Source organism: Molothrus aeneus, chromosome 2, assembly GCF_037042795.1.
Source record: "Molothrus aeneus isolate 106 chromosome 2, BPBGC_Maene_1.0, whole genome shotgun sequence".
Lineage (NCBI taxonomy): Eukaryota > Metazoa > Chordata > Aves > Passeriformes > Icteridae > Molothrus > Molothrus aeneus.
In genome coordinates, this window is record NC_089647.1 from 40,490,951 (window position 1) to 40,503,287 (window position 12,337).

The 12,337-nt window shown below is 41.2% G+C and overlaps 1 protein-coding gene across 1 annotated transcript; it reads left to right on the forward strand.

The window, feature by feature from the left end:
* The first annotated feature begins 315 nt into the window (after positions 1-315).
* Positions 316-10,402, forward strand: LOC136553317 (inhibitor of apoptosis protein-like). Its single transcript, XM_066544739.1, has 9 exons — positions 316-423; positions 1,747-3,827; positions 3,938-4,037; positions 5,253-5,331; positions 5,885-5,933; positions 6,876-7,118; positions 8,228-8,482; positions 8,636-8,677; positions 9,504-10,402. The coding sequence occupies exons 2-9, from the start codon at positions 2,954-2,956 to the stop codon at positions 9,695-9,697; spliced, it is 1,836 nt and encodes a 611-aa protein (XP_066400836.1). The 5' UTR covers positions 316-423; positions 1,747-2,953; the 3' UTR covers positions 9,698-10,402.
* The last annotated feature ends 1,935 nt before the right edge of the window (positions 10,403-12,337 follow it).

A 12,337-nucleotide genomic window follows, 5' to 3' on the forward strand; every position in this document is an offset into this window, starting at 1 on the left:
TGCCCCCCCGTTCCCGGTTGCTCGCCAGGCCCGCGCCCCTGGCCTGGAAATCCCCGTCCGGGAAGCACACTCGGGTTTCCCCCGCCTGGGAAGCACATTCGGGTTTTCCCCGCCTGAGGAAGAGGGCCGAGGAAAGTACCGAAGCTTCCCGCTGACGGCAGGGCCATCCTCCCCCGCCTAGGCGGAGCCCCGGTGCCCGGCCCCCGAGCCCTCCTGCCGCCCCATGACGGCGCCCGCGAGCCCGGGGAGAGGGCGGTGCTGTGCCCGCCCCGCCAGGCGGTGCCTGCGCCCGGGCGAGCCCCGAGGCGGAGTTTCGGGGGAGGGCGGTGCCGGCGGGGCTGGCTCCTCTCCCCCGCGCCCTGCCAGGCCCCGCATATAGGCTGGGCCTTGCTGGGGCCCGCTGTGGGGGCTTGTTCGGAGGCTGTGAGTACCGGGCGGGGGTGCTGTGGGTACGACCGGGCTGGGGCGCGGCTGCCGGGGCGGGTGGGGCACCTGTGCTCCGGGCCTGTGCCCGGTCTGGCGTCGCCGGCGGGGGCTGAGGGAGCTGTGGGGCCCCGGGCTGTGACCCCGGCGCTGGTTGGGAGCGCGGCTGCCCCCTGGAACCCACTCGGGGAGCGTGGGAGGAGAGGGAGCGGAGAGCGAGGCCCGGGAACCGGGGCGGGACGTGGAACGCGGGGCTGCCGCTGCCGGGGCTGGGGCCGCACTCAGGCCCCGCCGTGCGGGGTCTGGTGCTCAGATCTGGTGCCTTAGCGCAGGGGGATATTTCTGCAGTGCTGTGTCATCATGACTGAGTCTTTCCTGGAAAAACTGTTTGAAAACCGATCGACCAGACTGCTAAATATCTAATTTTATATTTATTCATAGCTACGTATATAAAAACCCTTTGAACTTTGTGCTTGCCCTTCCTTGAATTTTTGGGGAAGTTCAGTTTTGCCAATGTCCTCACTTCAAATATAATTGGATTTACCTAAATACGAAAATCTAGTACTCTTTACGTCAGTGTTTTAAAACTGTGTCTTCATTGTTTGGGAATCTACAAGCTTAAACCAATTTAAATGGATACAACTTCTTTAGTATGGGATCTTACCTTTAGTAATACAGCTTGTGATTAAGTAGCCTGATTAATCCATCTGCCAAAAAATTCTGCTTGTGAGTTAAACAGTTTTGCATATGCGTCAATAATAGGGAAATGAAGTGTGTGAAATCACTCCGTGTCACAGCGTGTGAAGGTGACTCCCTGAAACTTTCTAGCTGACGTTAGACTGGCAGAGGAACTTGAGGCTGTTCAGCATGGAGAAGAGAAGGTTGCATGGAGACCTCACAGCAACCTGCCAGTGTCTGAAGGTCTGCCGGGAAGCCGGAGAGGGGCTCTTGGTCAGGAACTGTAGTGACAGGATAAGCAGTAATGGGTACAAACTGAAAGAGAGGAAATTGATGCTAGATATTAGGAAGGAATTCTTTACTGTGAGAGTCATGAGACACTGGAACAGGTTGCCCAGAGAGGTTGTGGACACCCCAATAGTGGCAAAGTTCATGGCCGGGTTGGATGTGGCTCTGAGCAGCCTGGTCTACTAGAAGATGTCCCTGCCCATGGCAAGAGGGTTGGGACTAGATGATCTTTAAGCCATTAACATTCTATAATTGCAAAAAGCTTGTGCTGTTTCAGTTTGTGTAGTTGTTGTTTGCATAGACATTGCATGCACCTCATCATTGTGTATTTTAAAACACTCTTTTTTTTCCTTACAGGTCTTGTTCTGCCACAAAAATTTGAATGATTTAAACTACAGATAATTACAATTTCTTCTTGAGGACAGTCAGTACCAATATGGAGGCGTAGGCACCTTAGAAGGGACTTCAGTCTTACCTCTGGGAGGTAGTTCTGTGCAGAAATAAAGAAACTAAGGCATCAAATACTTTTTTTTTTTTAATCTGAGAGTTCTGTTTGCTTCTGTATGTCATAAACATGGCATACAGGCCAAACTTAACTCAACAGTATAAAGCATCAGAATGTCTCAACACAAGGCAATTAATTAATGTTAAATTTGATAACTCTGTTCTTGTAACTAAGGCACCAGGTTAAAACTGAAGTGCTCTGTTAATTCGGTGCTGACTTGTAGACAAACCTGTCCCAGGTTTGTTAATAAAGAGAGTTCATCCTTGTCTGAGACAGTGTGTAGGATTTGTTTCTCTAATACCTGAATATTCTATACGTGTGAAGTTGAGTATAAACTAACTTCTTTAGTCTTAAGACCTTGTTACAACAATATACAGAACTTAAGAGGTGTTTTTTTTGGAGTTCAGTAGTAGAAAATCTACTAAGATCAGTTTAGTACCATCAGTTCAGGGTCTCTATTTTTTGTGTGCCCTTTGAACTTGATAAACCCTTCTTTTCAGCCTCCCAGTGAGGTTTTACAAACTAAAATCTTTGTGTGTGTGTATAAGCTACATATTTATCAGCTGTCTAGGGTGAAGTCTTGTCCTTAAATCACCTAACATATGTTCTGGATGAGAACACTGTTCTTTTAATTGCCCCCCAATTTAGTTTCTTTATTGACAAAGGATTTTGATAAACCCACTTGTGTTTTTTCCTCTTTTGATCTGACCTCCACGACCCTGACAAATTGTTACTGGTCTCCCAGATATACAGAAGAAGTAAAGGATGTGATGCTTATATTAGTCAATGGAAATTTCTTTTCAACATGCTTTCTTCAATTGTTAAAATGGATGGGAAAGCTTTTGCACTGAAAGCAGTTGCTAAACTAAGGTACAAGAACTTGCCAAATGTTTATAGGCTGCTAAATCATGAGGTCAGTTCTATTCATATGCACATTTGAAGTTACACTTTAAAGTATTTATTGCTTTTGTACACGTGGGGGTTGTTCCAAATTGCCTTTAATGCACACAACTACCTCCCAGAGGAAGACTTGTCCCATTTTTCCCAAAACAGTCCATTATGAACATAGTGGAAGATAGCCCTTTCTTGGCTAGCATCATGAGGCAGAGTGCTCCTTGTGATGAACTGAAGTATGACCTGTCCTGTGAGCTCTACAGAATGTCAACCTTCTCCACCTTCCCCATGAACACGCCGGTGTCTGAGCGCAGCCTTGCCCGGGCTGGGTTTTATTACATGGGCGTGCAAGATAAAGTTAAGTGCTTCAGTTGTGGCTTAACACTGGATAACTGGCAGCCAGGAGATAATGCTATGGAAAAACATAAGCAGCTGTATCCTAGCTGCCCTTTTGTTCAAAGAATGCTTTCAGTTAACAATGTTGGACTGTCATCTCGTTCTGCCTTTCCACACTCAGTTGCAAACAGTCTCCCACCGTCTCTACGTTCCATAGCACTTTCTCCAAGTCTAGAACAGGTTGGGTATTTCAGTGGCTCATTTTCCAGTTTTCCTCAAGACCCAATAACTACTAGGGCAGCTGAAGACCTTCCATTCTTGAGCCCTAAGCTTCACAATCATTCTATGAGGACAGAAGATGCTAGGCTACGCACCTTTCAGTCATGGCCACTGACGTTTCTCTCACCCACTGATCTGGCAAAGGCTGGACTTTATTACCTGGGGACAGCAGACAAAGTTGCTTGTTTTACCTGTGGTGGTCAGCTGTGTAATTGGGAACCAAAAGATAATGCTGTGTCAGAGCATCGGAGACACTATCCCAACTGCCCTTTTGTGGAAAACCTTATCCGAGACCAGCAGAGTTTCAATGTTTCAAATGTGAGCATGCAGACCCATGAAGCACGTGTTAAAACATTCATAAATTGGCCAACCAGAATTCCAGTTCAGCCTGAACAGCTTGCAGATGCTGGCTTTTACTACGTAGGTAAGAAACCCAGACTTCTCCGGTTTTATTCATACTGCTATGTCAGCATTTACTTTCAAGTAAGTTGTGTCAAGGTTTGCTAGATATTTTGCCTTGTTTTTTTTTTTAAGGTCGCAATGATGATGTGAAGTGTTTTTGCTGTGATGGTGGGTTAAGGTGCTGGGAATCTGGAGATGATCCATGGATTGAGCATGCAAAGTGGTTTCCAAGGTAACTTGCAAAATCTTTATCATAATTTGTTTATATCCCTAAATGTTTTAATTTTGGCAGATATGTACTGCACTTAATAGTTTTGTTTAACTTTATTTGATGTACAGATTCACTCTTTCATTTGGATGTGTGTATTGCATGTATGTCTAAAAGCTCTGAAGTGTGTAGGTGGGTGTAATTAAAACATTTCTTCATTAACCATGGCATATAATGCTTTCCCCTTCATTATTAAAAACTGTCTGCATCCCCAGATCACTAACAGAAAGTGAGACTGCATTGTTAATGAGCACACTTTTCTCTGTAAGAGAAGCAGTCAGTAAGCTGATTGAGGGGAGCAAAGGCTGCTGAGGAATGAAGAAGAAGGAATGTTTAATTCATTGGTTCTGGTTTTGTGCCTATGCTGAATACTCTTGAACCAGTTTTTCTGCTTGTGCAGTTTCGTTTCCTACATGTGGAAGAGCTTGTGAAGAAAGTTTCAGTGGCTCTTTAGTATGTCTCTACTGGAAAAAGGACAGAAATAACTTTTTAATGTCACCTATAATTAAATGGCAATTTCATACCTAATTGCTATCTATGCCCATGGAAATCACCACCTCCATTACAGAAATAGCTGCACTTAATTTCAGGAAAGCTAATAATAGGTCTTCTCATTGTAGATCTCCAGCTAGGCTTTCATGAGCAATTTATCAGCTACTGCTGGACTATATGATGTACGTAGGGCTAAATGTCACTGTTGTTCCTTACTGTGTTAAGCCTGTCAGTAAATGTACATAAGAGATAAACCTGTGTTAGTGAAGTAGATCTGGCTTTGATAATGGTGTTATATTTTGCTAAATTCTTTCTTTTGAATGATTTCAGTAGGAGATAAGAATGGTGAGATGCAAGATAGAAACAGTTTATCACTGCACTTTGTAGTGATTCTGACACAGTGTCGCTTCTCATGACTTGCCATTTTGATCACAAGTGGCAGCAGAATGTAAAGCTGCTGCATTTATATACATAAGCCTACTGACAGCTGGATGTCATGGAAAAACTTTATCTAAGTGTCATTGGACACTAGGCTGCACCAAGCTTCCAATTAAGAGTATTCTTTCTCTTCTGAAGGAGGAGAAATGTATTTAACTAACACTGGATTTAAACTTGTTCGTTCTTCTATATTTTTTTTCCTTTGGCAGATAGGAAATATGATTTGATTCACTTTTGTCAATGTTTCAGGTGTGAGTATCTGCTTCGTGTAAAAGGAAGAGAGTTTGTAGATCAAATTCAGGCCAGATTCCCCCATCTCCTTGAACAGGTAAACTTTTACTGTCCTGTAACTTTGGTTTTCCTTTGTTGAACAGTGCTATGCTCTTTCCTTGAGTTCATTCTTGTGCCTTATTCCTGTGTATGTTTCTCCTGGGTTTCTAACTTCATAAAAGCTCTTCATGGCCACATAAAAGAAGCTAGTGCTGAACCATGGCTAATCTTGGACTTGTAGAGTTTAACCTCTACGGATTACTTATGGAGAGTCCTATGAGGCAGTGAGCTCCTTTGTGTTAGCAGAGGGAAATTCTGATTATACACTGAATAGTGCAGATCAGTAGTTGTTATTTCAGAAATCAGGCATAGACAATGTGAATTGTTTCTATTTGTAATTCTTATGGCAAGAGTAGCCAGACTCCATGGAAGTGGTCAGCACTAGCTTTGTGTTGATTATACAGTTGCACAGATTTGCACTTGTGCAACTGCAGGTGAAATATCTAATGGGTAGGAAGCTTAGCAGGATTGGTGACAAACAATATGTTAGAGAGGTACATAGAGGGAAGAGCAATACTTCAGTACCAACATACTTCTCTTGTGTTCTACAGCTCTTGTCAACTTCTGATCCGCCTGTAGATGAAAACCTTGATCCTCCAAGTATGTATATTAAAGCATGTTTTTAAACTCCCTCAGCATTTTGCAAACTTAATGATTGCTAAGTGAGTTAGCTTTGCATAGCCAATTCTTAGATTTGTTTCCTAAAAGTTTAATAATTTTGATGTTGTGTTGACAAGCTCCAAGGAAACACCTCTAAGAGATCTTGTTTTTCATTTTCCTTATTGTCATACTAGCAGCTCATATTGAAATTTTTGGGTTTGCACACTTGGTTGCTGTTTTTTTTCATTTCAGGGTTGGGTTAAGCAAAGCGAATGTTTGAGCTTGGTGGGACAGTTGCTAGAGGGTGTCATGGCTATGCAGTTATGCAATTCTGTCTCTAGGCACATAAATAGGTAAATGCTCTGAGCTGAGCAGCAGATGTTAAGGAAGAAGGTAGGACACGCTGATACAGTGAAGTCTTTCTAGGCTGGACTCTAGTTATGGTGGAAAAACCCACTCAGCCTTTGGGGGTTTATGCTGTCCTAGTCCCTGCTGACTGAGAACAATGACTCAGAATCCCATGTGTCTGGTGTTTACTAAATTGAATGCAAATTACTGATCAGGAGTTGGAATAGAGCGATTGTTTGTACTATAAACTCTGACTTCCCTCCCCCACCCCTGGCACACCCTCAGGCCATTTTTCAAGGCTGAAGTTAGAAATAACTAAATATAAAAAAAGCTGCTAGGACACAATGGAATTCTTAGTGGTTTCTCTGGATTAACATAGGTTTTAACAAAGGCCCGACATGGATTGATGTTTATCTTGGATTCAATCCATGGCTTTCATTTTTAAAACTACTTAAAAAAAATTCTTCTTAAACACTTGAAACTTTTTACTGCTCAGTGTTCATGTGTGTAGGTAATGTTGATGTGTCTGACTTCTGGGGTTGTATGGATAATTTATTCTTTATATTATACATGAGGATTTTCCTTCTTGATTAGTTATTCGTTTTGAACCTGGAGAGAGCCATTCAGAAGATGCAATCATGATGAACACACCTGTGGTTAAAGCTGCCTTGGAGATGGGATTCAGTAGAAGGCTAATTAAGCAAACAGTGCAAAGTAAAATCTTGGCCACTGGAGAAAACTACAAGACTGTTAATGATCTTGTGTCTGATCTACTCACGGCTGAAGATGAGAAGATTGAAGAAGAGAAAGAAAAGCAATTGGAAGAAGTGGCATCAGGTAGTCATCAGGCATAAATGAAAGTGAAATCTGAAGCAGTTAGTAATATATATAGTTTTTATACTTGTTTTTATGCACTAAGTGATTTAATTTAATTGCTGCTAGGATCAACTTCTCTAAAAGCATTGGTCAGGATATCTGTATGGAACCAGCAGTCTGAGAATTGTTTCATTCCCTTTTAGGAGAATGGTTCGTACCAGAAGCCTAGGGTTCAGAATCGTCTCTTCTTTCCAATGCCATTTTTTTTTCATTTGTGTGCCTTTATATTGCTGTTAATGAAACACTTGGTACACTACTATTTTTTATCCAAATTTGCCTGCTCTTTAAACTGCTAAGGATAGGCCATAAAGTTTATAAATTCAGATTTTGTAAGATGGCCAAAGATCTGCTTTTCTGTCTGACTCAGCCCATGTATGTCAGCAGTTTGTTTATTTGATGTGTCTTTAACATTTCCTGTTGTTTCAATGCCACGTAAGTTTTGAAGCCTGAAGAAATCGTTCTGATTTTGAGTCTGTGAAGCATAATGAAACTTCTCAATTATAAATGGAATTAAGGATGCTTCTTTCCTAGTTGTATTTCTCTCAAAAAAACATAGATGGATTCAGAATTATAATCCTACTGGAAATTTTCTTGTTCTTGTTTGTGGTAGAGGATTAAAATAGTCTCCAGAGTCTGGTTGTGCTATACTTCTGGTTTTCTTGTACGTAATTGTGTTGGACACTTCACAGAAGAGCTTTCTTTTATTTACAGCCTAGCACGGACAAAAGTCAACCTCTGGCATGTCAATGGGTTAGCGTTGCTGTTAGTTTTTTCTTTGCAATCGTCCAGCGAGTGTAAATCTCACTAATACAGAGTTACACAAGATCCTCTCTGATCATTTAACCTAGAGATGGGAGCAGGAAGTGGCTCAGAAGCTGCTTGTATGTGGTTTCCTTAAGCCTGTTCATTACGTGAATACCACTAAAACTTGCTGAGTGTTTTATTAATGATGTGTAACAAGCAAACATTGCAAGTCGAGTTTAAAGAATGTATCAATTATTGTTAAACAGAAGTGCAACTTGGAGTAGTGTATTTCTAATTCTCTTATCTAATTCCCCCTTATGTTCCAGATGATTTGTACTTGATCCAGAAGAATCGAATGGCTTTATTCCAGCGTTTAACATGTGTACTCCCGATCCTTGGCAGTTTACTATCAGCTAAAGTGATAACAGAACTTGAGCATGATGTTATTAAGCAGAAGACTCAGATACCATTGCAGGCAAGAGAACTGATAGATACAATTTTAGTTAAAGGAAATGAAGCAGCCAGCATCTTCAGGAACTGTCTACGAGATTGTGACCCTGTGCTTTACAAGGATTTATTTGGTATGTCTCTCTGGTTTCCTTTTGTTTTTAAAGGATATCCTTTTATAAAAGTCTTACCAGTGCTCTCACAACAGTCTAAAGAAAAAGAAACAAACAGATGCTGTTTGAACATAGATTAGTTAAATGATAAGGATTTTTTTTCTTTTATTCTAGTGGAGAAGACCATCAAGTATGTTCCCACAGAAGATGTTTCAGGTACCTTAAATTCTACCTTCTTATCTTAGACTGTTGTAGAACAAACAGCTAACATAAAAAAGAAAATTACTTTGGTTAAGAAGAAGGTTTGGTGCTTCACCCTCTTTCTAATTCTACTTTAGTAATATAGACTGAAAAAGTTAACCAAAAGTTAAGTGCATGTGCATACTTGCAAGTAAGTCTATCAGCTCTAAGCTGTATCCTGTGCCTTGCTCATGCTTTTGCACATCACAGGATGTAGAGCTTTCTGGAGCTCAACAATTCTAGAAGCACGTGCTGGACTTGGTCCTGATGGAAGCATTCAGGCATTTGGTAAAGACTGGAGAATGAATAGTTGGTTAGCATTTCAGAACAGGTATCATCTTTGCTTTTCCAGAGTGGGTATAGGTGTCCTGAGATCTAGCTTGACCAACAGGTGTGTAGATAAAAACTTGTCAGACATGAGATTGAGTTTGCTGTGGTCCTGCAGTTTAATCTGTTAATAAGCTGCAGAAAAGTATACAAGCCTGGATAGAGCCTACTTCCACCAGTCAGGCTGTGTTTGTGTCTCTGATATCCAACCAAAAAAAGTATAACATTTGCTAAAATGCAAACACTGGTTGGCCTCCAACCCCTGGGCTGTCCATCATCTCACAGAACTGGCAAGTACAGATTAGTTCTTTGCATGCCACTTTCTGAGCTCTAAAAATGCTCACTGCCATCTATATTTAGTCAATACAGGTAGGGAAATAAAAGGTGAAAAGGGGCATGGTTACACTCTAAATAAATTCACTTTGATCTATTCATATATATTCAGGCTGACAAAAATTTAACTATTTTTTTCCAGGTTTACCTATGGAAGAACAATTAAGAAGATTGCAAGAGGAAAGAACATGTAAAGTTTGCATGGACAAAGAAGTTTCTATTGTTTTTATTCCATGTGGTCACTTAGTGGTGTGCAAAGAATGTGCACCATCCCTTAGGAAATGCCCTATTTGCAGGGGGACAATAAAAGGCACAGTCCGGACATTTCTTTCGTAAAGAGGGAAATTTGCAAAGTCTTTGTTCTGTCATACTCCAGCTGTTGAAGCTTAACACAGCAGTATCTTAAGAATGGAAAATTGTGGTACAGAAGAGGATTAATCAACTACCTAGCAAAGTTTTGTGATAGTAAAGTGTATCCTCATTATGATGTGTGTATGATTATATATATAGTAGGCCTTCGGTGCCAAAGATTCATAGTTCATAAAACTAACTCAATATTAGGGTGAGGTTTTTGTGGCATTCCTTTCTGAGTAGGGAAAGTAGTTTCACTAGTGTCACTTTTATTCAAAGAAGTTTTTGGTTAAGTTCCTATAATGGAGCTTTGCATAACACTTGAGTTTCCTCCATGTGGATGCGAGGAAATGTACTAAAATTTCTATTATTAATAGTTAATGTTAATTAACTTCAGCTACTTCTGGTTTGGCTTTCTTCTCGACTTAAGGAGAAAAGAGGATAACTGTTGCAGGAACAGCAGGAGTTCTAAAAGTTTTTTCATGTCTTGATACTTGTGTAGTAACGTATATTACTAATAATTTTTATGAAGACTGAATTAAAATATTTCTATTTCTCAAACTTGTGTTTGTTTACTCTGTTGCCATTGTTAACTTTTCTCTTTAGACTGTGATGATTAGAATGCTGTCTTTTCCTGACAAAAGTTTGGGGTTGTTTGCCTGTAAAAGTACAATAAAACTTAATTCCATTTGTCTTTCTTTCATTTTTGAACAGAGAAGTGAACTTCTCTGATGTTTAGTGATTTCCTCTTTATTTAAAAACAAATAGTTGCCCCCCAAAACTGCAACAGCATCTGGTACTTCCTTCTGACTTGATTTTTCAAATGACAGAAATCCTGGTCCTCATGACCTTACGGAAGAGATCAAGAGTAGCTATACAGTCTGTGCTAGGGATTAAATGTAAAAGCTACTTTTCTGTGTTTGGAACTGTATAGGGATTGTGCAGTTAAATAATAGGATCTCCCAGGCACCTCTGAAGTCTTGGATTTTGTTTTGTAAGCTGATACTTTGGGAGCTCCTATTCCCTTACTGGTTGACTCATTACCTTTTTCAGCTTTTTATCCCTCAACTTGCATGGTGGATACCTCCAAAGAGAGGTGTTCATAAATAGTTTGCAAGGATTCATGTCAGTCACTGGAAGAATGCTGCCAGGTTAATGGCAACAGGTCCTGCAGTGGTGGAGTCAGGGTGTCTGGCTCTCATTTAAAGTCAGTCATCTTCAGTCCACAGTTGCCCACACTTAGAGCCTGACTGTGGATAACAGTGTTTGGGGATAATAAGAGTCTTCAGTCCAGACCTGGATTCTTTACCTGTAGATTGGCTTGCTGTAATTCTTTCAAATGCAGACTTTAGTTCAGCTTTATTACATGTACATATCTTCCACTTATTTTTATTACTAAAAAAGTAATTTAATGTTTCAAACCTAGCATGGAGTTTTAAACAGCTTTGATTCATGCGCTTTTCCTTTTCTAGTTTTGAAATGCCTCTAAAAGCTCTTGTCTTGTGCAACAAGTTTTCACAACCTTTGACGTTTTAAGTAAGAAAGCTCAGGATTTGAAATTTCATTAATTTTTTCCAGGTGAGAAATTAGTATTATTAGAACCAAGTCTACTTTCGACAGATTAAGATGAACCTGCAAGGGGAGCTGGGGAGGTCAGGCTCACCTGAAGAGTGTGGAGTTGCTAGAAGGCACACCTTGTTTCTGAGCAGGGAAGAGGATAGGAATAAACATACTGGCAGGCAGACTTTTTAAGCAATGCATTATTCTTTAGAACTGTGCAGGGTGAAAGTTTTTCAGACACTGCAATTAACTACATATAAATCAGATGAGAGGATATTCAGGGCTTTAAAAAGTGCTGTGTCATTTGTGATGCCTTTGTGTATCTATCTCCCTCAGGTCCTGCAACACAGCCCAATACTGAATGTTTGAATATCCATTCAAATAGCAGCTTCAAACAGCACCGGCTTCCTGCACTAGGCACCTGAATATATTTGAGAAGTGGAAGAACTTGATCTAGAAACTAATGGGTAAAACTCTGTGACCTAGTTTTGGCAGGAAGGCTGATGTAGGTTATGACTCTGCCATGCCCCGCTGTAATGACTGGGTGCCCTGATTGATAATGCTGTGCATGTGAGCACTTACGCTCTCCTTAGGACTAGTCCAAGAAAGCTCTAGCTAGGCTTCTCTGTAGCACATGGCAAACAACCCTGGCAAAAGGTTAAACCATGGGTAACAGCCTAGTGTTTCACTGGGAGAGGGTCAAGTGACTTCTGTCACTTGTGAACCAGCTGACCATGCTCGCACTTCATTCTGCATCAACTTCCTTCTTTTAAAGCTTTTTCCAGAGCTCTGTCTGGGTTAAACAATAAAAAAGCCCCTACCCCCAGCATCCTGTGCAGCTCTGCTGACTGAGCAGCTCAGGTTCTTGGACATCAGTGTTTCAGCCCCATGGCTTGTCATGAGGTGACAGCATGGGTTGCAAGGCTTAGAGGGTGTGGAGGATGTGCATTTCAGGATCGTTGGAGTTTAGTGGTCAGTCTTGCTGTGGGATACAGATAGAAGGAATATTGCATACATCCTGTGTCTGGAGCACAGCAGTATTCCCAGCTGGAGCACAACACTTTT